The sequence below is a fragment of the Salvelinus namaycush genome, chromosome 34, assembly GCF_016432855.1.
Source record: "Salvelinus namaycush isolate Seneca chromosome 34, SaNama_1.0, whole genome shotgun sequence".
NCBI classification, from domain to species: domain Eukaryota; kingdom Metazoa; phylum Chordata; class Actinopteri; order Salmoniformes; family Salmonidae; genus Salvelinus; species Salvelinus namaycush.
The window spans coordinates 37,146,873-37,173,887 of NC_052340.1; the positions used below are offsets into that span (position 1 = coordinate 37,146,873).

Below are 27,015 nucleotides of genomic sequence, written 5' to 3' on the forward strand. Positions count from 1 at the left end.
TCCTCCTCATGGTGCCATCTATTTTGTGAAGTGCACCAGTCCCTCCTGCAGCAAAGCACCCCCACAACATGATAATGCCACACCCGTGCTTCATGGTTAGGATGGTGTTCTTCGGCTTGCAAGCATGCCCCTTTTTGCTCCAAACATAACAATGGTCATTATGGCCAAACAGTTCTATTTTTGTTTCATCAGACCAGAGGACATTTCTCCAAAAAGTATGATCTTTGTCAGGTTGTGGCAGAGTCAGGTTGGAGACCTGAGCCAACTCCCCATGCTTACCGTGGCGAGCATGGGACTGGTCAGGCCCCGTGCTATGGGGTGATGCTCACGGTGTCGAGGCGGAGCATTCACAGGCCGGTGTGCTTGGTGCCAGCGTCCCGCATTTCCCGGGTGGAAGTTGGCATCCAGCCAGAACGGATGGGGCCAGCTCTGCGCTCGAAACCGCCAGTGCGCCTCCACGGCCCAGTGTATCCGGTGCCTCGGCCAATGAAGAGGCCGCCTGGATGTCTCCCCAGCCTGGTGAGTCCTGTGCCTGCTCCCAGAGCCAGGTCTCCTGTGTGTCTCCCCAGCCCGGTGAGGCCAGAGTCTCCCTCCTGTCCGGAGCTGCCAGAGTCTCCCTCCTGTCCGGAGCTGCCAGTCTCCCTCCTGTCCGGAGCTGCCAGAGTCTCCCTCCTGTCCGGAGCTGCCAGAGTCTCCCTCCTGTCCGGAGCTGCCAGACTCTCCCTCCTGCCCCGAGCTGCCAGAGTCGCCCTCCTGCCCGGAGCTGCCAGAGTCACCCTCTTGAGCGAGGGTCCCCGCTCCAGAGGCGCCACCTAAGTGGGCCAAGCCTAAGGTGGAGCGCGGTCCACGTCCCGCACCAGAGCCGCCACCACGGAGAAATGCCCACCCAGACCCTCCCATATAGGTTTAGGTTTGCAGCCGGGAGTCCACACCTTTGGGGGGAGGGTACTGTCACGCCCTGACTTTAGTTATATTTGCTTTCTTTATTATTTGGTTAGGTCAGGGTGTGACAAGTTTGGTGGTTTGTTTAGTTTTTGTATTGTCTAGAGTTTTGTCTTGTCTAGGGTATTTGGTCATCTATGGGGATTTTGTATTGTCTAGGGGTATGTAGGTTGATGGTGGCCTGGATGGGTTCCCAATCAGAGACAGCTTTTTATCGTTGTCTCTGATTGGGGAGCCTATTTAGGTTTCCATTTTCCATGTTGGTTTTGTGGGTAGTTGTCCATGTTTAGTTGCCTGTGAGCACTACGTTGGATTCACGTGTTCGTTTGATGTTTATTGTTTTGGTGGCGAATTCTTATATTAAACAAGTATGTACGCTCAAAACGCTGCGCCTTGGTCCACTCCTTTAAACGGCCGTGACAGGAGTGATCACTTTTTAGTAAACATTCTAGATACACACCAACTTTGGAGCCTCCTTGTTATTCAGAGTCCTCTCCCTTGTTATTGCTCTCTCTGGATACCTGTGCTAGCCAGTGCTAGCCCTGCCCGCACTGCCTCTTAGTTCATTTGGAGTGGAAAGTGTATCTATCCCTAGATTATCTGTGGTGTATCTGATGGATAAGGATAGAACTGGTAGCAGTCAGAGCCATGTATTAAGATACTTGTATGTAGAGATGACAACAAGTCATGGACAATAGAACTGGTGCAGTCATGTAGCTTTCCAGGTCATTTTTGAAAGATTACTTCTGAAAGTCATGGTCAATGTCCAACAGATTCTTCTGTTCTCTTTCACTGTCTCATTTTAATCTGAAATGTATGGCTCATAAAGATATAACAATTTTGCCAAAGCAGTTAACGGTGAGATAGTTAATTAGATTCAACAAATGAATTACTACTTCATCTACAACCATTTAAAACGTAATCAATGGTTATTTTGCATACATCTCACAACTTTCTGGGAATGCTGCAGTATAGTTGCTTGGCTTTGTAGAATTTTCAGCATATTTAAGGAACTTTGCAAAAAAACGGTATTGGTATTTCATTTCTCATCAGAATGTTTCCTAAAAGTTCAAACATGGTTACATTTAATTTAAATGTTGTTAATGTTCTAGGAACGTTCTCCAACTGCTTTGACATTGGGAATGTTCTCAAATTGTTCCAAGAACGTTAAGAAATAACGTTCTTCTGTGGGAATTTCAGTACTTCAGCATAACGTTTCCTACAGGTTACCTCATGGTTCTATTTATAGTTCTGTTCTCAAATTGTTCTGAGAACTTTGAGAACTTTCCATAAAAACCACAAGAAAACGTTAGTAATGTTCAGAGAACGTTCTAAGAATGTTATTTAAAAACATACAGTGCCTTCCAATGGTATTCAGACCCCTTGACTTGTTCCACATTTTGTTACGTTATAGCCTTATTCTAAAATGGATTTTTTTTTTTTACCATCAGCAATCTACATACAATACCCCATAATGACAAAGCAAAAACAGGCTTTAAGATATGTTTGCAAATATATTAAAAAACTCTGACAGAGCTCTGAGTTCCTCTGTGGAGATGGGAGAACCTTCCAGAAGGACAACCTTCTACAGCACTCCACCAATCAGGCCTTTATGGTAGAGTGGCCAAACGGAAGCCACTCCTCAGTAAAAGGCACGTTACAACCCTCTTGGAGTTTGCCAAAAGGCACCTAAAGACTCTCAAACCATGAAAAACAATATTCTCTAGTATGATGAAACCACGATTGAACTCGTTGGCCTAAATGCCAATTGTCATGTCTGGAGGAAACCTGGCACCATCCCTACGGTGAAGCATGGTAGTGGCAGAATCATGCTGTGGGGATGTTTTTCAGCGGCAGGGACTAGGAGACTAATCAGGATTGAGGCAAAGGTGAACGGACCAAAGTACATAGAGATCATTGATGAAAACCTGCTCCAACGCTCTGACTTCAGACTGGGGCGAAGGTTCACCTTCCAATAATACAACAACTCTAAGCCCACAGCCAAGATTATGCAGGGGTGGCTTCGGGACAAGTCTCTGAATGTCCTTGAGGGGCCCAGCCAGAGCCCGGACTTAAACCTGATCAAACATCTCTGGAGACACCTGAAAATATTGTACAGGAATGCTCCCCATCCAACCTGACAGAGTTTGAGAAGATCTGCAGAGAAGAATGGGAGAAACTCCCAAAATATAGGTGTGTCAAGCAAATACAGGTGTGCCAAGCAAGTAATCACTGACAAAGGGACATCAACAAAGTACTGAGTAAAGGGTCTGAATACTTATGTAAGTGTGATATTTCCTTCCTTTTTTTATAAATTAGGAAAAATGTATAAAAACCTGTTGATGCTTTGTCATTATAGGGTATTGTGTATAGATTATGTGTGTGTGTGTGTGTGTGTGTGTGTGTGTGTGTGTGTGTGTGTGTGTGTGTGTGTGTGTGTGTGTGTGTGTGTGTGTGTGTGTGTGTGTGTGTGTGTGTGTGTGTGTATTATTGTGTGTGTGTGTGTGTGTGTGTGTGTGTGTGTGTGTGTGTGTGTGTGTGTGTGTGTGTGTGTGTGTGTGTGTGTGTGTGTGTGTGTGTGTGTGTGTAGGTAAGTAAAGAAATAAAACAACAGTAAAAAGACATTTGAAAATAACAGTAGCAAGGCTATGTACAGACACTGGTTAGTCCGGCTTATTGAGGTAGTATGTGCATGTAGGTATGGTTAAAGTGACTATGCATATATGATGAACAGAGAGTAGCAGTAGCATAAAAAGAGGGGTTGGCGGGTGGTGGGACACAATGCAGATAGCCCGTTTAGCCAATGTGCGGGAGCACTGGTTGGTCGGGCCAATTGAGGTAGTATGTACATGAATGTATAGTTAAAGTGACTATGCATATAAGATAAATAGAGAGTAGCAACAGCGTAAAAGAGGGGTTATATGCAAATAGTCCCGGGTAACCATTTGGTTACCTGTTCAGGAATCTTATGGCTTGGGGGTAAAAACTGTTGAGAAGCATTTTTGTCCTAGACTTGGCACTCCGGTACCGCTTGCCATGCAGTAGTAGAGAGAACAGTCTATGACTGGGGTGGCTGGGGTCTATGACCATTTTTAGGGCTATCCTCTGACACCGCCTGGTGTAGAGGTCCTGGATGGCAGGCAGCTTTGCCCCAGTGATGTACTGGGCCGTACGCACTACCCTCTGAAGTGCCTTGCGGTCGGAGGCCGAGCAATTGCCGTACCAGGCAGTGATGCAACCGGTCAGGATGCTCTCGATGTTGCAGCTGTAGAACCTTTTGAAGATCTCAGGACCCATGCCAAATCTTTTTTGTTTCCTGAGGGGGAATAGGCTTTGTTGTGCCCTCTTCACGACTGTCTTGGTGTGTTTGGACCATTCTAGTTTGTTGTTGATGTGGACACCAAGGAATTTGAAGCTCTCAACCTGCTCCACTACAGCCCCGTCGATGAGAATGGGGACGTGCTCGGTGCTCCTTTTCCTGTAGTCCACAATCCTCTCCTTAGTCTTGGTTACGTTGAGGGATAGGTTGTTATTCTGGCACCACCCGGCCAGGTCTCTGACCTCCTCGCTATAGGCTGTCTCGTCGTTGTCGGTGATCAGGCCTACCACTGTCATCTGCAAACTTAATGATGGGGTTGGAGTCGTGCCTGGCCTTGCAGTCGTGGGTGAACAGGGAGTACAGGAGGGGACTGAGCACGCACCCCTGGGGAGCTCCAGTGTTGAGGATCAGTGTGGCAGATGTGTTGCTACCAACACCTCAACACAGCCCGTCAGGAAGTCCAGGATCCAGTTGCAGAGGGAGGTGTTTAGTCCCAGGTTCCTTAGCTTAGTGATGAGCTTTGAGGGCACTATGGTGTTGAACGCTGAGCTGTAGTCAATGAATAGCATTCTCACATATGTGTTCCTTTGATCCAGGTGGGAAAGGGCAGTGTGGAGTGCAATAGAGATTGCATCATCTGTCGATCTGTTTGGGCGGTGTGCAAATTGGAGTGGGTCTAGGGTTTCATGGATAATGGTGTTGATGTTAGCCATTACCAGCCTTTCAAAGCATTTCATAGCTACGGACGTGAGTGCTACGGGTCTGTAGTCATTTAGGCAGGTTGCCTTTGTGTTCTTGGGCACAGGGACTATGGTGGTCTGCTTGAAGCATGTTGGTATTACAGACTCAATCAGGGACATGTTGAAAATGTCAGTGAAGACACCTGCCAGTTAGTCAGCACATGCCCGGAGCACACGTCCTGGTAATCCATCTGGCCCCGCAGCCTTGTGTATGTTGACCTGTTTAAAGGTCTTACTCACATCGGCTACGGAGAGCGTGATCGCACAGTCGTCCGGAACAGCTGATGCTCTCATGCATGCCTCAGTGTTGCTTGCCTCGACGCGAGCATAGAAGTGATTTAGCTTGTCTGGTAGGCTCGTGTCACTTTGCAGCTTGCGGCTGTGCTTCCCTTTGTAGTCTGTAATAGTTTGCAAGCCTTGCCAAATCCGACGAGTGTCAGAGCCGGTGTGGTACGATTCAATCTTAGCCATGTATTGACGATTTGCCTGTTTGATGGTTCATCGCAGTGCCTACCGGGATTTCTTGTAAGCTTCCGGGTTAGAGTCCCGCACCTTGAAAGCGGCAGCTCTACCCTTTAGCTCAGTGTGAATGTTGCCTGTAATCCATGGCTTCTGGTTGGGGTATGTACGTGCAGTCACTGTGGGGACGACGTCCTCAATGCACTTATTGATAAAGCCAGTGACTGATGTGGTGTATTCCTCAATGTCATCGGAAGAATCCTGGAACATGTTCCAGTCTGTGATAGCAAAACAGTCCTGTAGTTTAGCTTCTGCGTCATCTGACCACTTTTTTATAGACCGAGTCACTGGTGCTTCCTGCTTTAAATTTTGCTTTTAAGCAGGAATCAGGAGGATAGAGTTGTGGTCGGATTTACCAAATGGAGGGCGAGGGAGAGCTTTGTACGCGTCTCTGTGTGTGGAGTACAGGTGATCTAGAATTGTTTTCCCTCTGGTTGCACATTTAACATGTTGATAGAGATTTGGTAGAACTGATTTAAGTTTCGCTACGTTAAAGTCTCCGGCCACTAGGAGCGCCGCCTCTAGGTGAATGGTTTCCTGTTTGCTTATTTCCTTATACAGCTGACTGAGTGCGGTCTTAGTTCCAGCATCTGTTTGTGGTGGTAAATAAACAGCCACGAAAAGTATAGCTGAGAACTCTCTAGGCAAGTAGTGTGGCCTGCAATTTAGTCTATTCTGTTTGAATAGACTAAAATGAACAGTTTTGTATGCGTAAAAAAATATGGCATGCTAGCTCCATCCTGGTGGCTTCTATTGTGTTATTGACTGTACGTTTGTTTATCCCATGTGTAACTCTGAGTTGTTGTTTTTGTCGCACTGCTTTGCTTTATCTTGGCCAGGTCACAGTTGTAAATGAGAACTTGTTCTCAACTAGCCTACCTGGTTAAATAAAGGTGAAAGAAAATAAAATAAACGAGTGGACTAATTCCATAGATAGAGAATGGAAGATTATTGGTTCGAATCTCACTGATGTTATGTCACGATAAAAATATATGTTTGCATGATTAATTACATGATTAATGCCTTAGGAAATTAATTCTCATGTGTGCTATCTGTGCTTGAAGTTTTTTTTTAAAATAAGCTAGCAGGGTCTTATTGAAACATTGAGTAAAAGTGAGTTATTCAAAGTGAGTCAAAAACCTCAAAATAACCTATAATTTCTGTTCTCAGAGCATTAATAAAACAGCCCAGGAAAAATTTCAAGGAACCAGAGAAAAACGTTATCAGAGCCTCCCTCCAACTTAAAAATAAACGTTCCATGAACAAATAAAGAATTTTACTTCTGTTCTCAGAACATTAAAAAAAAAATCAGTTCTACCAGTCAGGAAACGTATGGCTTCATTCCCACAACCAATGTGAAACCAAAAACCTACGTTCCCATAACTTCCAAGGAACCAAATGTGTTAGCTGCATTGGGTGTGTACCGGTATGAATGATCTGTGATCTCTCACTGTTTGTCAGGCTGTTGCAGGCTGCCACATATTTGACTGTTATGTTTCATGTGTCCATGTCTGCTTAGGTTTCTTGGTCTTTCAAGTTGGACAGTAGAGGGATTAATGTATCATTATTGTCTCTCTACTCGTGTTACAATTTTTTGGTGTTTCTTGGTTTCAGTGTCCATCCCTCTTGTTTAAAAATACTGTCACAGGACCACAGAATGTCACAGAGAAAGAGAATTAACCATTAAACAAACTGTGTCGTGGAGCCTCGAGTTACCCTGTATCGCCAGATAGTCTACAACACCCCACCAGAGTCATCAAGTTACCCACGGTTACATCACTTCCCCTTTCCTCTGTCTGTTGCTCTCTGGTGCTTCGGCAGCCTGAGACCCTGCTCGCCACTCTGTCTGTCTCTGGCCTCCCCTTCCATCTCTTCCTCCTTCACCCCTCCTCACCTCTCTTCACATCTCTCACTCTCACTCTCCATATCCGCTCCTCACGTGACCTCTGAACTCTCACTCCATCTTCATTATCCCCAATTTCCCCTCCTCTCTACTCTCTCTTCCACCTCACCCCTCCTCTCTTCACCTCCTCACCCCTCTCTTTCTCCCCTCTCACCTCTACTCTCCTGCCTCATTCCATTTCTCCCTCTCACCCCTCCTCTCTCCCCCATCTCCTCTTCTGACCTCTCATTTCCTCTCTCAACCCTCCCAAACACTCATCTTCCCCTCCTCTCATCTCGTCCTGACAATGGTCATTATGGCCAAACAGTTCTATTTTTGTTTCATCAGACCAGAGGACATTTCTCCAAAAAGTATGATCTTTGTCCCCATGTGCAGTTGCAAACCGTAGTCTGGCTTTTTTATGGCGGTTTTGGAGCGTTGGCTTCTTCCTTGCTGAGCGGCCTTTCAGGTTATGTCGATATAGGACTCGGTTTACTGTGGATATAGATACTTTTGCACCTGTTTCCTCCAGCATCTTCACAAGGTCCTTTGCTGTTGTTCTGGGACGTGATTTGTGTGATTTGCACATTTCGCACCAGAGTACGTTCATCTCTAGGAGACAGAACGCATCTCCTTCCTGAGCGGTATGATGGCTGTGTGGTCCCATGGTGTTTATATGTGCATACTATTGTTTGTACAGATGAACGTGGTACCTTCAGGCGTTTGGAAATTGCTCCCAAGGATGAACCAAACTTGTGGAGGTCTACAATTTATTTTCTGTCTTGGCAGGTTTCTTTTTATTTTCCCATGATGTCAAGCAAAGAGGCACTGAGTTTGAAGGTAGGCCTTGAAATACATCCACACGTACACCTCCAATTGACTCAAATTATGTCAATTAGCCTATCAGAAGCTTCTAAAGCCATGACATCATTTTCAGGAATTTTCCAAGCTGTTTAAAGGCACAGTCAACTTAGTGTATGTAAACTTCTGACCCACTGTAATTGTGATACAGTGAATTATATTTGAAATAATCTGTCTGTAAACAATTGTTGGAAAAATTACTTGTGTCATGGACAAAGTAGATGTCCTAACCGACTTACCAAAACTATAGTTTGTTAAAAATAAATTTGTGGAGTAGTTGAAAAACGAGTTTTAATGACTCCAACCTAAGTGTATGTAAACTTCCGACTTCAACTGTACACTTTAATTACACAATACATTAAAAGCCAACACAAAACACAAAAAGCAAAACACAATCATTAAAACCAACACATTATTCAGTAAAAAAGCCCTCTAACATCTACCTGAATTGCCCTAGAGGCACCAAATCCGCTCATTGTATATCCATCAGTGTATACATACTTCGTAAACTGTCAGATAAATGCTTACATACGGGCTTTTTCCAACCAGTACCAACATGAGGTGCAGGGGTACACGGTAATTGACGTACTGTAGATATGTAAATATAGGTAGGTATAAAGTGACTAGGCAACAAGATGTTGTTTCCAGACTTCCAGACAGAGAGAACAGTCTATGAATTGGGTGGCTGAGGTCTTTGACAATTTTTAGGGCCTTTCACTGATACCACCTGGTACAGAGGTCCTGGATGGCAGGGAGATCAGCCCCAGTGATGTACTGGGCCGTACGCACTACCATCTGTAATGCCTTGTGGTCAGATGCCAAGCAGTTGCCATTCCAAGAGGTGATGCAGCCAGTCAAGATGCTCACTCAATGGTGCAGCTGTAGAGCTTTTTGAGGATCTGAAGGCCCATGCCAAATCTTTTCAGCCTCCTGAGGGGGAAGAGGAATTGTTGTGCCTTCTTCACGACTGTGTTGGTGTGTGTGGACGATGATAATTCCTTAGTGATGTAGACACCGAGGAACTTGAAGTTTTCGACCCGCTCCACTACAGCCCCGTCGATGTGGATGGGGGCGTGCTCGGCCTAACCGCGATCAGCTCCTTTGTCTTGCTGACGTTGAGGGAGAGGTTTCTGAACTCCTCCCTATAGGCTGTTTCATTATCGTTGGTGATCAGGCCAACCACCGTTGTGTCGTCAGCAAACTTAATGATGGTGTTCCAGTCATGCATGGCCACGCAGTTGTCAGTGAACAGGGAGTACAGGAGGGGACGAAGCACACAACCCTGAGGGGCCCCCATGTAAAGGGTCAGCATGGCGGATGTGTTGATGCCTACCCTCACCACCTGGGGGCGGCCTGTCAGGAAGTCCAGGATCCAGTTATAGAGGGAGGTGTTCAGTCCCAGGGTCCTGAGCTTAGTGATGAGCTTGGAGGGCTCTATGGTGTTGAACACTATGGTGTTCCTCTTGTCCAGATGGGAGAAGGCAGTGTGGAATGCAACAGAGATTGTATCATCTGTGGATCTGTTGGGGCGGTATGCGAATTGGAGTGGGTCATGGGTTTCTGGGATGATGGTGTTGATGTGAGCCATGATCGGACTGCATTTCAAAACATTTCATGTCTACAGATGTGAGTACTACGGAGCAATAGTCATTTAGACAGGTTACCTTGGCGTTCTTGTGCACAGGGACTATGGTGGTCTGCTTGAAACATGTAGGTATTACACACTGGGTCAGGGACAAGTTGAAAATGTCAGTGAAGACACTTGCCAGCTGGTCAGTGCATGCTCTGAGTACTGATCCTGATAATCCTTCTGGCCCCGTGGATTTGTGAATGTTAATCTGTTTAAAGGTCTTACTCACATCGGCTACAGAGAACGAGATCACACAGTTGTTTGGAACAGCTGGTGCTCTCATACACAATTCAGTGTTGCTTGCCTCGAAGTGAGCATAGAATGAATTTAGCTTGTCTGGTAAACTCGAGTCACTGGGCAGCTCGCGGCTGAGTTTCCCTTTGTAAGCATTTTCTTGGTGGCTTACGACTATATACAGCTCATTGATTGCGGTCTCAGTGCCAGCATCCAGTCTGTCTCGGTAAATAGTATGGTCTGCAGTTTATCATGAGGTATTCTAATTCAGGCGAGCAAAACCTCAAGACCTCCTTAAGGGAGAGGGGTGTGTATTTTTATTAACAACAGCTGGTGATCAATTTCAAATGTCAACCTTAACCGAAGCTGCCATTCGGTCTTGATGATGCATAGAAAAACCAGCTACATATATGGTATATTGTCCATGTCCTTGTGCAGCCACAACTCCGAGAAACATAGGATATTACAGTTCTTCCGGTCCCGTTGATAGGATAGTCTCAACTGGAGCTTGTCCAGTTTGTTCTCTAGTGATTGCACGTTTTCCAATAGAACTGGGGGTATAGGCAGTTTATATACTCGTCAACGTAGACTTGTCAGGGAGACTGCTCTGTTGTCTCTCTTGCGCCGTCTCTTCCTCTTTCGAGTCCTGCCTGATCCGGAATGAGTAGCTACCGACTCGTTGAAGTAGAAATCTTCATCCAAATCATGGTTAGTAATTGCTGTTCTGATGTCCAGAAGCTGTTTTCGGTCATAGGAAATGATGGCGGAAATATTATTTGCAAAACAAGTTGTCATCAGCGTAAAAAAACACACAAAATAGCAGAATTGGTCAGGAGCCTGTAAGACGGCAGCTATACATCTCTGCAGCACCACATTTGTTGCGCCATATCAAACTAGTCTTGTGGTGAGTCATTAACATTCAGCATAGGCCTCATTCTAATGCCTGACCACCTCTCCACTGGTCCTGGGGTCTATTTTCAAAGCGTTTCATGCCTCTACTCTCTGATTCAGTTTGATGAGATTTTAAATTAGCATAATCTCATCTCCAAATGTAGGAGACAATTACAGGCCATGAGTTGAAGTGAAACTACTCTCTCTCTTTAACTCTCTATACTCTCCTGCTTTCCCTCTCTTCTTCAAGTTCCTTCATACTATCTCTCTCCATCTCTCCTTCTCCTCTCTCTTTATCCGTCTCTCTTTTTCTTTCGCCCCACCACCAACCCATCTCTCTCTCTCTCTCTCTCTCTCTCTCTCTCTCTCTCTCTCTCTCTCTCTCTCTCTCTCTCTCTGTCAAAGGCACAGTGACCTCTAAGCGTCCTGGCTCAAGCCTGTCTTTCTGTCTTTCTCATATGTTCTCTCAGGAGAGCCACCAACCATCCTGCTAGCCTGCTAGTCTGGTATTTCTACAGTGTGTGTGTGTGTGTGTGTGTGTGTGTGTGTGTGTGTGTGTGTGTGTGTGTGTGTGTGTGTGTGTGTGTGTGTGTGTGTGTGTGTGTGTGTGTGTGTGTGTGTGTGTGTGTGTGTGTGTGTGTGTAGGCTGTCGAAACAGATTTAATTATTCTATATTGCTGCTCACATTAGCATATACTTATCTCTGAGTTGCTTTTCCCCTGACTCTGCAAGTTTAGATGTTGAAACTCTCCTCTTTTTCAGTTTGGTCTATTGAGAGGTACTGTATATCTTCCTATTTACCTCCCTGTCAATCTTTCCATTCCACTCATCTTTCCCATCTTTCTTCATGCTTGTCTCTTTAACCCATGCCTGTCTGGAGAGTGTGGTGTGAGCTAAAGTATTTTCAACCCCCGGAAGCCATGTAAACGGTCTGGCAGATGAACTGAAATAACAGAGGCTTGTTTTTGTCCGATTCTTCATGAGTTTTACTGCGCTGTATGTCCTTGAGAAACACACTATTCATGTGCTTGTGGGGATATCTAGCTGGAGTTATGGTAGGGCGACAGACATGTTATAATAACACTTTGGGTTTGAAAGCATGTTATAAATAAAATATGTCCAATAGATAATAGCATATGGATAATAGAGAGGACTAAAATAGTTAGATTTGATTCCTGTACACAAATTATATAGATTTGTTTTGTTTACAGCACCAGTCACCAACCTTTTTTGAGTCAAGATCACTTTCTGAGTCAAAATGCAAGCCGTGATAAAGTAAATAAATTAACTTTCCCCGCGCTACACAGGGCTATATTGGTCTGTTAATACAGGCACGAGTAAAGGCACAGTGCACTACTTTTGTAAATAATTTGTATTTTATTTTAAATTATATTTTATTTAATCATTTATTTTCTTATTTAATATTACTTATCAAATGTAAATCCAGATTTTTCAGGGGGTGTTGCAGCTTCCTGCGGCTATGTCTTCAGACATATGAAATGGTTCAAAATGGGAACACCCGCCTACCCAGCGCACGGGGCAGCTGAATCGGTGCACTGAGGCGAATTTAAAAAATAAGAACGCAAGGGTTTTTACAGAAATGTTTGGCGATTGACTAGGAATACCTTAGAGATCGACTAGTCGATCACGATCGCCTGGATGGTGCCCACTGTTTACAGTGTAAGTGTGATGCCTTCTGTGGTATAAAGATAACTAAGAGGTTATCTAAGACTAGTGGTAGCAGACACTATTTGACGGAAGAAGGTACATGACCTGAAGAAGTAGCTTTTTGCAGTAAACGCCAGTATGCAAGGTTAGAGTGAAATATGGGCTCCAGACTCTAAATACTGCCGGAAGGCAGTGGCAGTTTTATTTGGCTATCATCCTGTAGTTTGGTATATTCTATATTTGCTGCATTGCCTTATGGATTGCAATAAATGTCAAAAGTTTTCGGAGTTGAATGAGACAAAGTAGGAGGCGGATGTGCATACTTTTTCCAGTGGAGTAATATTAGTGTCTTGACCTCTAATGTCAGCATCACCCTGAAGGTAATATTTAATAACTGTGTTTGTGTGTCTGCGGCCCTCCTTCATCACAGAAACATTACACAAATCCCAGAATTACGATCATTAACATTCTTCCTCTATACAGTGTAAAAAGTAATTGCCTTACTCAATAAAGCAATTGAGTAGTGGTTTTTCAAACATCTCCAACTGCTTGTAGAAGTCAAAACGTATAACTCACTCAGATGTCAGATGTTCTGATAAATGAATGTTTTTTAGTACTCTTAACAAATATTAGCTTAATGAGTAAATACAACTTTATTTATCCTTGTTCTGCTAATCTGAAGTTAGTGAGTTTTTACAAGTTAGGAGTATTTATCATTTTAAAGTCCATCTAACGAATGGTTCTAGGAAGCAGGATTCCACAAAAAGATGTAGTTAGCAGAATTAATAACTTTTTACTAAGGTCAGTCTGACTTCACAGAGCAACACATTAACTCCTCAGTCTTGTCTTGCACTCCCCCTCACTTACACTTAGGCTGCACTTTGCTGACTTCCACCAGACACAGACACACACACACACACACACCCACCAAATTATTATTACATACACGCACACACAGACAGTAGACACGTGGCTGTGATGAGGCCAGAGCACAGAGCACAGGGCCCAGAGGGATACGGTTCACAGTGTAGGAGGCTGAGGAATCAATAACCGCTTATGAAAACAAAGGGAAACCGCAGAGAGCAGTCACAGGCAGAATAAGCCGTGCTTAATTTGAGCTGGATCCGGCACCCCTCCATTTTGGCCAATTTTGTTCCGGAACCTCTCATGTTATGAAACATTATTTTCACTTTTTGCTATGTAAAAATTTGAATAAAAGCGATCGTAGTTCATTTGAGTTGCCTCTTCGTTAATTCTCCTGCCACCATAAAAAATGTCATGTGAAAAAGTAGATGAATAGTTTATGGTTTGCGCAACATGGTAACCTGTTTCAGACCAACGTGTGGCTGTGGCTGTGGCTGGGGCTGTGGCTAGGGCTGTGGCTGGGGCTGGGGCTGAGGATGTGGCTGGAACTGTGGCTGTGGCTGGGGATGGGGCTGGGGCTGGGGCTGGGGCTAAGGATGTGGCTGGGGCTGGGGCTGAGGCTGTGGCTGGGACTGTGGCTGGGGCTGGGGCTGGGGCTGGGGCTGGGGCTGGGGCTGGGGCTGGGGCGGGGGCGGGGGCGGGGGCGGGGGCGGGGGCGGGGGCGGGGGCGGGGGCGGGGGCGGGGGCTGGGGCTGTGGCTGGGGCTGTGGCTTTGTGAGAAGCATGCCAGTATCTCTCACCTAACTAGAATGAGATTCACCTTTTATGATCCCTCTCCATCTCTGCACTCATTTATCATAGCAGCGCAAAGGGTTCTGAATGAACTGCAGCACACCAGATAAATTGAAATACATTTGCCAAAGTTATAGAATTACTGCAGTCTGTTCAGAAATGAATGAAATCATTCAGAATAGCCTAGTACACCATGAGTAGGCCTATCATTTAGCCAGAGGACCTATAGCTTATTTAAATAAATAGCCTAGCTGTGGATTGTAGCCCAATAACAAGGAATAGCTGTCAATAGGTGTATTGGAGGTGAAGTCAGGTGCAGGAGAGCAGAGTATAATGAACAGGCACACTTTTATTATAGTTCCAAACATGAGAGCATCACATAAAACAAACGCGCTCAAAAAATGGAACATAAAAGTAAAGCGCCTAAACTAACACCACATAACATGAAAACAATTACACACAAAACATGATGGGAAACAGAGGGTAAAATACAATTAGCTTGATTGGGAAATGAAAACCAGGTGTATTTGGAAACAAGACAAGACAAATGGATATATGAAAAATGGAGCGGCGATGGCTAGAAAGCCGGTGACTTCGATCAACAAAAAGCTGCCTGAACAAGGAGAGGAGCCGACTTCGGCGCAAGGAGAGGAGCCGACTTCGGCGCAAGGAGAGGAGCCGACTTCGGCACAAGGAGAGGAGCCGACTTCGCCACAAGGAGAGGAGCCGACTTCGGCACAAGGAGAGGAGCCGACTTCGGCACAAGGAGAGGAGCCGACTTCGGCACAAGGAGAGGAGCCGACTTCGGCGCAAGTCGTGACAATAGCCTTCCAGAATGCGTGGCAATTCTCTGTGAAAAAACAGCATGCGGACAAGCAGGCCTTTCGCAATATTTCATATAAAATTGAGGTAAAATGGGATGGAAAGCAAACGGCTCTATGCTGTAGGCTACCGAAACATTTGATTAACTTCCAAATATTGTTTTACAAAAGAGAGAGAGAGAGAGAGAGAGAGAGAGAGAGAGAGAGAGAGAGAGAGAGAGAGAGAGAGAGAGAGAGAGAGAGAGAGAGAGAGAGAGAGAGAGAGAGAGAGAGAGAGAGAGAGGCTTTTGGCACGAGCGCATCAGCCATCACCAGTGAGTGAGCTGTGCATCATTGAGTGAGTCAGTGAAACTGGAAAGCATTTTTAGGACTATAATTTCCTCCTCATATTGTAGCCTACAATGTGTCTCCACACACCTGGGCTATTGATGGATTCAAGACAAGGTCGTTTTTATTGATCTCAGATTCTCAGTTTGTCAGTGTCTAAGTAGCCTGCCATTTCGTTCATTTGTGAGGTATTAAAAAAGATTCTGCCAAAGTCCCCAGTCATGTAAAACAACATAGAATTGCATGTAAGTGCCTCTACTCTATGTCACTACGCAACTGCAATGATGTGCATGCAATGATTTATTGTTAAGGGGATTTTTAAAATGTGTTCCAATACCTCAGAACTCCCCTTCCCCCACACGCGTTCACTTTTTGTTTAGGCACCTCCTGATATACAAATGAAGCCCCCGAGAATAAGCTACTTACCACCAGGCATGCAACCCTCATCACCCTACATGACAAGACCAGGAAAACAATCCCAGTAGGGTGAAACATACACAGTGGTGGAAAAAGTACCTAATTGTCATACTTGAGTAAAAGTAAAGATACGTTAATAGAAAATGACGCAAGTAAAAGTGAAAGTCACCCAGTAAAATATTACTTAAGTAAAAGTCTAAAAGTATTTGGTTTAAAATGTACTTATCAAACTTATCAAAAAAGTTAAAGTATAAATAATTTCAAATTCCTTATATTAAGCAAACCAGATGGCACGATTTTCTTGTTTTTGTTTAATTACGGATAGCCAGGGGAACCCTCCAACACTCAGACATAATTTACAGACGAAACATGTGTGTTTAGTGAGTCTGCCAGATCAGGTGTCCTGCTAAGCATTCAAAATTGAACAAGTACTTTTGGGTGTCAGGGAAAATGTATGGAGTAAAAAGTACATTATTTTCTTTAGGAGTGTAGTGAAGTAAACGTAAAAGTTGTCAAAAATAAAAATAGTAAAGTACAGATACCAAAAAACAACTTAAGTAGTACTTAAAAGTAATTTTACTTAAGTACTTTACACAACTGGGCATACACATAGGCATGCACGTGCACACACACACACGTGTACACATACAGAGGGAAGACAGACAGACACATCTGAGACCCTCCCTCACACCACTTTGAGTACAAATCTCCACACAAAGCGTAAGAGGATGTGGTCATTACCAATATCTTTACAGGAACATCTATCCTCCCTCATATGGATCTCTATGTCACATGAATTGACGCTGGAGAGACGAAGCAGGTACGGGGAGTCAAACATTAAATAAATAACGGACATGGAATGAGACAGGAACAGCGTCAGCAAACAGAAAACAAAGACAAAAAACAATCAATGCAGAAGCGGGGAACAGAGCTGGGGAACTGACAAATATAGGGGAGGTAACAACAGGTGATGAGTGAGTCCAGGTAAGTCCAATATCGCTGATGCGCATGACGCGGGAAGGCAGGTGTGCGTAATGGATGATAGGAGTGCGTGATGCAGGGCTGCCTGGCGCCCTCAAGCGCTGGGGGGGGGGGGGGGGGGGGGGGGAGAGCGGGAGCAGACGTAACAGTACCCCCCCTCTAGGGGCGCCTGGGCGAACCTGGGCGAACCAGCTGAGACATGGGCGCTGGGCAAGCCGGTTGGGGCGTGGAAGCCCAATGAAATGGGAGGAGCGTGAGAACCTGGGGAGCCGGCTGATGCCTGGAAGCCCGACAATCCGTCTGAGGCAAGATGCCTGTCGATCCCGCTGCAGAGAGGGAGCCCAAAGATCCGGTGGAGTGTGACGTGGGATGGGAAGCCACCGAGCCAACCGAGGCAAGGAAACCTCTCGAGCCAGCCAAGGCGTGAAAGCCTGATGGAACCGGGGGTGCCTAAGCCAGCCCATCCGCGGCGGAATCCACCCCGACCTCACCAACAAAACAAAAAAGTAACAAAAAAAACTCCTGGACCGGCTGGACGAACAAGAACTGACGATCAGGCTGAGGCCCGACGTGGTATGGGCGCCAACTGGGGCAAGGAAACCTCTCGAGCCAGCTAGGACATGGAAGCCCGATGAGCTAGCTAGGCTCCCCCTGGTTCCATCGGTGGCGACCCAGAGCCGATGCCACCATACCAACCGGAACGCCAGTACTCCCCGATGCTTCGTGTGTTGGCTGCTGCATTCTGTCACATGAATTGACACTGGAGAAACGAAGCAGGTACGGGGAGTCAAACATTAAATAAGTAACGGACATGGAACGAGACAGGAACAGGAAAAGCGACAGCAAACAAAAAACAAAGACAAAAAACAAACAATGCAGAAGCGGGGAACAGAGCTGGGGAACTGACAAATATAGGGGAGGTAATAAACAGGTGATAAGTGAGTCCAGGTGAGTCTAATATCGCTGATGCGCGTGACGAGGGAAGGCAGGTGTGCGTAATGGATGATAGGAGTGCGTGATGCAGGGCAGCCTGGCGCCTTCAAGCACTAGGGGGGGAGCGGGAGCAGACGTGACACTCTAAGCCACCAGTTGTTTTGGGGAAAGGTGTGTTTTTTAAGGAAGCAAAACAGTAGTAGTAGTGGCAGCTATATTAAAACACCTCTCAACCAATTCATATATGCATGTATACAAATCCATAACTCGGGGCTAAATGCACAGTGGGGCTTAGGTAAAAAGGTTTAGTGCTGGACCAAAATGTGAATGAGTGTTTTTCTCTGTGTTGAGAATCTATGGTGGCCTGGCCTACTGTAAAACATTTCCCAAATTACCTCTCTCTCTCTCCCTCTCTTCCTCTCTCTCTTGCTTCCTCTCTCCCTCATTTTATTTTTCTCTCCCCTCCCTCTCTTCCCCTCTCTGCATCTCTCTGCTCCAGCCACATTGGTATGCAGTACAGTGAAACAGATACATTTCCCATTTAGCCCCCAGCACAATGTAAGTCAAAGCCTGCTGAATATGTTGAATATTTGCTGACCCACCCCCCACCTGCCCTCCTTCTTCTCTGTCTCCTTCTGTGGCCCTCACACATTCCCTCCCTCTAACTCTTGCTGTGACGGTCTCATTACCCCATCTCTCTCTCTCTCTCTCTCTCTCTCTCTCTCTCTCTCTCTCTCTCTCTCTCTCTCTCTCTCTCTCTCTCTCTCTCTCTCTCTCTCTCTCTCTCTCTCTCTCTCTCGGCAGAAACCCAGGCTGAGGCAGTGATAATCTGTCATTTATAATCAGTCACACAGATGGCCAACTACATGACTGTTAACTCCCCAAGAGGGAGATGAGGGGGACATACACAACACAGTGGGGGAATGTAGATGGGAGACACACACATTAGGGCAGAGAGAGGGGTGTATGGTAGTGTGTTGGTGGGGGTCTTCTGTCCAACGGTTTTCTTCACACCTGTAGATGGAGCTAGTAGTGATGGAATGAATGACTCCACAGACGATCCTACAGAAATAATCAGTGGTCACTGAGGGCTAAATTCTAACTTGAGATACAAAACTCAGTACTACAGTATATGTATGCAACGCAGATTCCCTGATTTGTCTGCATACACTATGTTATGACTATGTTACAGTATGACTATTTAATAAATAACATCCCTTCACCAGGAGGTAAATTACAAAGGATTTGATATTGGTATAAACACAGCTGCATTGTTTATGCTACAGTGATATGACTATTACATCACTGATGACAGCCGTGTTACACACTTAATTACACAATCCAATTAAACCCCCTATACTGACTCACTGCAGTAAAAAACTATTCTTAGTTCTCTTTGAACGGGCTCACTATAGCTGTGTTGGGTTTTTACTTCCAAGCTCCTCCACACGGACCGCCCTGAGAGGCCTAACAGCTTCCCGACTACATCGAGACCCCAGACATCCGTAAGATGTCTGAAACATGGTCTGAAACACGCTCTTTGACGTGTTAGTAAGTCTTAAATCTGGTTAAAACATGGCTTTTCTAATGTCTTAACTACCGCCTGTAACATGTGCAGGATGTTATCTGTTTTACAGCTCGTAAAACAGACAACTAGTGACCGGATTAGCGGTGTAGAAATAATGTAGGAAGGCCCACATGGATGGGCATCTGTTTCATTTTCTGTGTTAAAAGAAGACACGCATTGATAAGGAATAACAGGGGCCTTTATGGTTGGTACCTGTCGTTGCTAATGACAAGCCCAAGTGTTAGGTTTCAAAGAGGAGGAAGACAGCGGGGAAGGACAAGGCAGGGATGAAAAAATATCTAGATAGAGGGAGAGAGAGAACAGGAGGAAGATTATAGAGATGTTAAAGTAACTGACAAATCCATTCAACTCCCACTGAGCTGTCCACACGGCGCCCTTCTCATATTCCTCCTCCTCTAATGCAGCCTGTCTATCTTTCTACGCTAACTTTCTCTCTATCACGCTCTCACTTTTTCTATCTCTCTTACTCCTTCAGTATCTCTCTCTCTCTCACTGTCTCTCTCTCTGACTCACTGTCTCTCTCTCTCAATTTCAATTCAATTTAACAGGCTTTATTGACATGGGAAACATATGTTTATGTTGCCAAAGTAAGTGAAATACAGTTGAATTTGTAAGTTTACATACACTTGGTACATACATCTCGTTTTTCAACCACTCCACAATTTTCTTGTTAACAAACTATAGTTTTGGCAAGTCAGTTAGGACATCTACTTCGTGCATGACACAAGTAATTTTTCCAACAATTGTTTACAGATGGATTATTTCACTTATAAATCACTGTATCACAATTCCAGTGGGTCAGAAGTTTACATACAATACACTAAGTTGACTGTGCCTTTAAACAGCTTGGAAAATTCCAGAAAATTATGTCATGCCGTTAGAAGCTTCGGATAGGCTAACTGACATAATTTGAATCAATTGGAGGTGTACCTGTGGATGTATTTCAAGGCCTACCTTCAAACTCAGTGCCTCTTTGCTTGAGATCATGGGAAAATAAAAAGAAATCAGCCAAGACCTCAGGAATGTTTTTTTGAAGACCTCCACAAGTCTGGTTCATCCTTGGGAGCAATTTCCAAACGCCTGAAGGTACCACGTTCATCTGTACAAACAATAGTACGCAAGTATAAACACCATTGGACCATGCAGCCGTCATACCGCTCAGGAAGGAGATGCGTTCTGTCTCCTAGAGATGAACGTACTCTGGTGCGAAAAGTGCAAATCAATCCCAGAACAACAGCAAAGGACCTTGTGGAGTTGCTGGAGGAAACAGGTACAAAAGTATCTATATCCACAGTAAAACGAGTCCTATATCGACATAACCTGAAAGGCCGCTCAGCAAGGAAGAAGCCAACGCTCCAAAACCGGCATAAAAAAGCCAGACTACGGTTTGCAACTGCACATGGGGACAAAGATCATACTTTTTGGAGAAATGTCCTCTGGTCTGATGAAACAAAAATAGAACTGTTTGGCCATAATGACCATCATTATGTTTGGAGGGAAAAGGGGGAGGCTTGCAAGCCGAAGAACACCATCCCAACCGTGAAGCACAGGGGTGGCAGCATCATGTTTTGGGGGTACTTTGCTGCAGGAGGGACTGGTGCACTTGACAAAATAGATGGCATCATCTGGAAGGAAAATTATGTGGATATATTGAAGCAAATGGGTCTTCCAAATGAACAATGACCCTAAGCAGACTTCCAAAGTTGTGGCAAAATGGCTTAAGGACAACAAAGTCAAGGTATTGGAGTGGCCATCATAAAGCCCTGACCTCAATCCCATAGAAAATCTGTGGGAAGAACTGAAAAAGCGTGTGCGAGCAAGAAGGCCTACAAACCTAACTCAGTTACACCTGCTCTGTTAGGAGGAATGGGCAAAAATTCACCCCACTTTAGGGGGGAGCTTGTGGAAGGCTACCCGAAACGTTTGACCCAAGTTAAACAATTTAAAGGCAATGTTACCAAATACTAATTGAGTGTATGTAAACTTCTGACCCACTGAGAATGTGATGAAAGAAATAAAAGCTGAAATAAATCATTCTCTCTACTATTATTCTGACATTTCACATTTTTAATATAAAGTGGTGATCCCAACTGACCTAAAACAGGGAATTTTGGGGGGATTAAATGTCAGGAATGTAAGTGTATTTGGCTAAGGTGTATGTAAACTTCTGACTTCAACTGTAGATAATAAACAAAAGTGACTCAAATAATACAAAATTAATAGTAAACATTTCACTCAGAAAAGTTCCAAAAGAATGAAGACTTTTCAAATGTCATATTATGTCTATATACAGTGTTATAACGATGTGCAAATAGTTAAAGTACAAAAGGGAAAATATTTAAACGTAAATATAGGTTTTATTTACAATGGTGTTTGTTCTTCACTGTTTGCCCTTTTCTTGTGAAAACAGGTCACAAATATGGCTGCTGTGATGGCACACTGTGGTATTTCACCCAATAGATATGGGAGTTTATGTTTTCGAATTCTTTGTTGGTCTGTGTAATCTGAGGGAAATATGTGTCTCTAATATGGTCATACATTTGGCAGGAGGTTAGGAAGTGCAGCTTAGTTTCCACCTCATTTTGTCGGCAGTGTGCACATAGCCTTTCTCTTGAGAGCCAGGTCTGCCTTTGGCGGCCTTTCTCAATAGCAAGGCTATGCTCACTGAATCTGTACAGGGTCAAATATTTCCTTAATTTTGGGTCAGTCAGAGTGGTCAGGTATTCTGCCACTGTGTACTCTCTGTTTAGGGCCAAATAAGTAATTATCTTTTTGTTTTCTCATGATTTGGTTTGGGCTAATTGTATTGCTGTCCTGGGGCTCTGTGGGGTCTGTTTGTGTTTGTGAACAGAGTCCCAGTACCAGCTGGCTGAGGGCACTCTTCTCTAGGATAATCTCTTTCTGTGGAGGAATGTGTTGGCATCTCTTCCTTTTAGGTGGTGGTAGAATTGAACAGCTCTTATCTGGATGTTGATAACTAGCGGGTATTGTTTTAATTCTACTCTGCATATATTGTTTTAGGTTTGGCGTTGCACACAAGGTATATTTTTGCAGAATTCCTACATGTAGAGTCTTAATTGGGGTGTTTTGTGAATTCTTGGCTGTTAAGTGGACCCCAGATCTCACAACCATAGAGGGCAATGTGTTCTATAACCGATTGAAGTATTTTGAGACAGATTCTAATTGGGATGTGGAGTTTTATGATCCTTTTGCTGGCATAGAAGGCCCTTCCTGCCTTGTCTCTCAGATCGTTCATAGCCTTGTGGAAGTTACCTGTGGTGTTGATGTTTAGGCCCAGGTAGGTATAATTCTTTGTGTGCTCTAGGGCAACGGTGTCTAGATAGAATTTGTGTTTGTTGTCCTGGCTACTTGACTTTTTTTGGAACACTATTATTTTGATTTGACTGAGATTTACTGTCAGAGCGCAAGTCTGACATAATCTGTGCAGAAGATCTAGGTGCTCCTGTAGAACCTCCTTGGTTAGGGACAGATCTAGGTGCTGCTGTAGACCCTCCTTGGTTGGGGACAGATCTAGGTGCTGTTGTAGAACCTCCTTGGTTGGGGACAGATCTAGGTGCAGCTATAGACCTCCTTGGTTGGGGACAGATCTAGGTGCTGCTGTAGACCTAATTGGTTGGGAACAGATCTAGATGCTGTTGTAGAACTTCCTTGGTTGGGGACAGATCTAGGTGCTGCTATAGACCTCCTTGGTTGGGGACAGATCTAGGTGCTGCTGTAGACCTCCTTGGTTGGGGACAGATCTAGGTGCTGCTGTAGACCCTCCTTGGTTGGGGACAGATCTAGGTGCTGCTGTAGAACCTCCTTGGTTGGGGACAGATCTAGGTGCTGCTGTAGAACCTCCTTGGTTGGGGAAAGATCTAGGTGCTCCTGTAGAACCTCCTTGGTTGGGGACAGATATAGGTGCTGCTGTAGAACCTCCTTGGTTGGGGACAGATATAGGTGCTGCTGTAGACTCTCATTGGTTGGGGACAGATCTAGGTGCTCCTGTAGAACCTCCTTGGTTGGGGACAGATATAGGTGCTGCTGTAGAACCTCCTTGGTTGGGGACAGATCTAGGTGCTGCTGTACACCTCCTTGGTTGGGGACAGATCTAGGTGCTCCTGTAGAACCTCCTTGGTTGGGGACAGATCTAGGTGCTGCTATAGACCTCCTTGGTTGGGGACAGATCTAGGTGCTGCTGTAGAACCACCTTGGTTGGGGACAGATCTAGGTGCTCCTGTAGAACCTCCTTGGTTGGGGACAGATATAGGTGCTGTTGTAGAACCTCCTTGGTTGGGGACATATCTAGGTGCTGCTGAAGAACCTCCTTGGTTGGGGACAGATCTAGGTGCTGCTGTAGACCCTCATTGGTTGGGGACAGATCTAGGTGCTGCTGTAGAACCTCCTTGGTTGGGGACAGATATAGGTGCTGCTGTAGAACCTCCTTGGTTGGGGACAGATCTAGGTGCTGCTGTAGAACCTCCTTGGTCGGGGACAGATCTAGGTGCTGCTGTAGAACCTCCTTGGTCGGGGACAGATCTAGGTGCTGCTGTAGAACCTCCTTGGTTGGGGACAGATCTAGGTGCTGCTGTAGAACCTCCTTGGTTGGGGACAGATCTAGGTGCTGCTGTAGACCTCCTTGGTTGCGGAGAGATCTAGGTGCTCCTGTAGAACCTCCTTGGTTGGGGACAGATATAGGTGCTGCTGTAGAACCTCCTTGGTTGGGGACAGATCTAGGTGCTGCTGTAGACCTCTTTGGTTGGGGACAGATCTAGGTACTGCTGTAGACGTCCTTGGTTGGGGACAGATCTGGGTGTTCCTGTAGAACCTCCTTGGTTGGGGACAGATATAGGTGCTGCTGTAGACCTCCTTGGTTGGGGACAGATCTAGGTGCTCCTGTAGAACCTCCTTGGTTGGGGACAGATCTAGGTGCTCCTGTAGAACCTCCTTGGTCGGGGACAGATATAGGTGCTGCTGTAGAACCTCCTTGGTTGGGGACAGATCTAGGTGCTGCTGTAGAACCTCTTGGTTGGGGACAGATCTAGGTGCTGCTGTAGACCCTCCTTGGTTGGGGACAGATCTAGGTGCAGCTATAGACCTCCTTGGTTGGGGACAGATCTAGGTGCTGCTGTAGAACCTCCTTGGTTGGGGACAGATCTAGGTGCTGCTTTAGAACTTTCTTGGTTGGGGACAGATCTAGGTGCTGCTGTAGACCCTCCTTGGTTGGGGACAGATCTAGGTGCTCCTGTAGAACCTCCTTGGTTGGGGACAGATATAGGTGCTGCTGTAGACCTCCTTGGTTGGGGACAGATCTAGGTGCTCCTGTAGAACCTCCTTGGTTGGGGACAGATCTAGGTGCTCCTGTAGAACCTCCTTGGTCGGGGACAGATATAGGTGCTGCTGTAGAACCTCCTTGGTTGGGGACAGATCTAGGTGCTGCTGTAGAACCTCTTGGTTGGGGACAGATCTAGGTGCTGCTGTAGACCCTCCTTGGTTGGGGACAGATCTAGGTGCAGCTATAGACCTCCTTGGTTGGGGACAGATCTAGGTGCTGCTGTAGAACCTCCTTGTTTGGGGACAGATCTAGGTGCTGCTTTAGAACTTTCTTGGTTGGGGACAGATCTAGGTGCTGCTGTAGACCCTCCTTGGTTGGGGACAGATCTAGGTGCTGCTGTAGAACCTCCTTGGTTGGGGACAGATCTAGGTGCTCCTGTAGAACCTCCTTGGTTGGGGACAGATATAGGTGCTGCTGTAGAACCTCCTTGGTTGGGGACAGATATAGGTGCTGCTGTAGACCTCCTTGGTTGGGGACAGATCTAGGTGCTCCTGTAGAACCTCCTTGGTTGGGGACAGATCTAGGTGCTCCTGTAGAACCTCCTTGGTCGGGGACAGATATAGGTGCTGCTGTAGAACCTCCTTGGTTGGGGACAGATCTAGGTGCTGCTGTAGAACCTCTTGGTTGGGGACAGATCTAGGTGCTGCTGTAGACCCTCCTTGGTTGGGGACAGATCTAGGTGCAGCTATAGACCTCCTTGGTTGGGGACAGATCTAGGTGCTGCTGTAGAACCTCCTTGGTTGGGGACAGATCTAGGTGCTGCTTTAGAACTTTCTTGGTTGGGGACAGATCTAGGTGCTGCTGTAGACCCTCCTTGGTTGGGGACAGATCTAGGTGCTCCTGTAGAACCTCCTTGGTTGGGGACAGATATAGGTGCTGCTGTAGACCTCCTTGGTTGGGGACAGATCTAGGTGCTCCTGTAGAACCTCCTTGGTTGGGGACAGATCTAGGTGCTCCTGTAGAACCTCCTTGGTCGGGGACAGATATAGGTGCTGCTGTAGAACCTCCTTGGTTGGGGACAGATCTAGGTGCTGCTGTAGAACCTCTTGGTTGGGGACAGATCTAGGTGCTGCTGTAGACCCTCCTTGGTTGGGGACAGATCTAGGTGCAGCTATAGACCTCCTTGGTTGGGGACAGATCTAGGTGCTGCTGTAGAACCTCCTTGTTTGGGGACAGATCTAGGTGCTGCTTTAGAACTTTCTTGGTTGGGGACAGATCTAGGTGCTGCTGTAGACCCTCCTTGGTTGGGGACAGATCTAGGTGCTGCTGTAGACCCTCCTTGGTTGGGGACAGATCTAGGTGCTCCTGTAGAACCTCCTTGGTTGGGGACAGATATAGGTGCTGCTGTAGAACCTCCTTGGTCGGGGACAGATCTAGGTGCTGCTGTAGACCTCCTTGGTTGGGGACAGATCTAGGTGCTCCTGTAGAACCTCCTTGGTTGGGGACAGATCTAGGTGCTCCTGTAGAACCTCCTAGGTCGGGGACAGATATAGGTGCTGCTGTAGAACCTCCTTGGTTGGGGACAGATCTAGGTGCTGCTGTAGAACCTCTTGGTTGGGGACAGATCTAGGTGCTGCTGTAGACCCTCCTTGGTTGGGGACAGATCTAGGTGCAGCTATAGACCTCCTTGGTTGGGGACAGATCTAGGTGCTGCTGTAGAACCTCCTTGGTTGGGGACAGATCTAGGTGCTCCTGTAGAACCTCCTTGGTTAGGGACAGATCTAGGTGCTGCTGTAGACCCTCCTTGGTTGGGGACAGATCTAGGTGCTGTTGTAGAACCTCCTTGGTTGGGGACAGATCTAGGTGCAGCTATAGACCTCCTTGGTTGGGGACAGATCTAGGTGCTGCTGTAGACCTAATTGGTTGGGAACAGATCTAGATGCTGTTGTAGAACTTCCTTGGTTGGGGACAGATCTAGGTGCTGCTATAGACCTCCTTGGTTGGGGACAGATCTAGGTGCTGCTGTAGACCTCCTTGGTTGGGGACAGATCTAGGTGCTGCTGTAGAACCTCCTTGGTTGGGGACAGATCTAGGTGCTGCTATAGACCTCCTTGGTTGGGGACAGATCTAGGTGCTGCTGTAGAACCTCCTTGGTTGGGGACAGATCTAGGTGCTGCTGTAGAACCTCCTTGGTTGGGGAAAGATCTAGGTGCTCCTGTAGAACCTCCTTGGTTGGGGACAGATATAGGTGCTGCTGTAGAACCTCCTTGGTTGGGGACAGATATAGGTGCTGCTGTAGACTCTCATTGGTTGGGGACAGATCTAGGTGCT

The 27,015-nt window shown here is 45.9% G+C and overlaps 1 protein-coding gene across 1 annotated transcript in view; it reads left to right on the forward strand.

Moving 5' to 3' along the window:
• The window catches only part of LOC120028513 (START domain-containing protein 10-like), a 189,128-nt gene extending 177,608 nt beyond the window's left edge, over positions 1-11,520 (forward strand). Inside the window, exon 5 of the mRNA XM_038973709.1 lies at positions 11,489-11,520. Coding sequence (XP_038829637.1) covers positions 11,489-11,520 — 32 coding nt within the window. The remainder of the gene's footprint in view (positions 1-11,488) is intronic.
• The last annotated feature ends 15,495 nt before the right edge of the window (positions 11,521-27,015 follow it).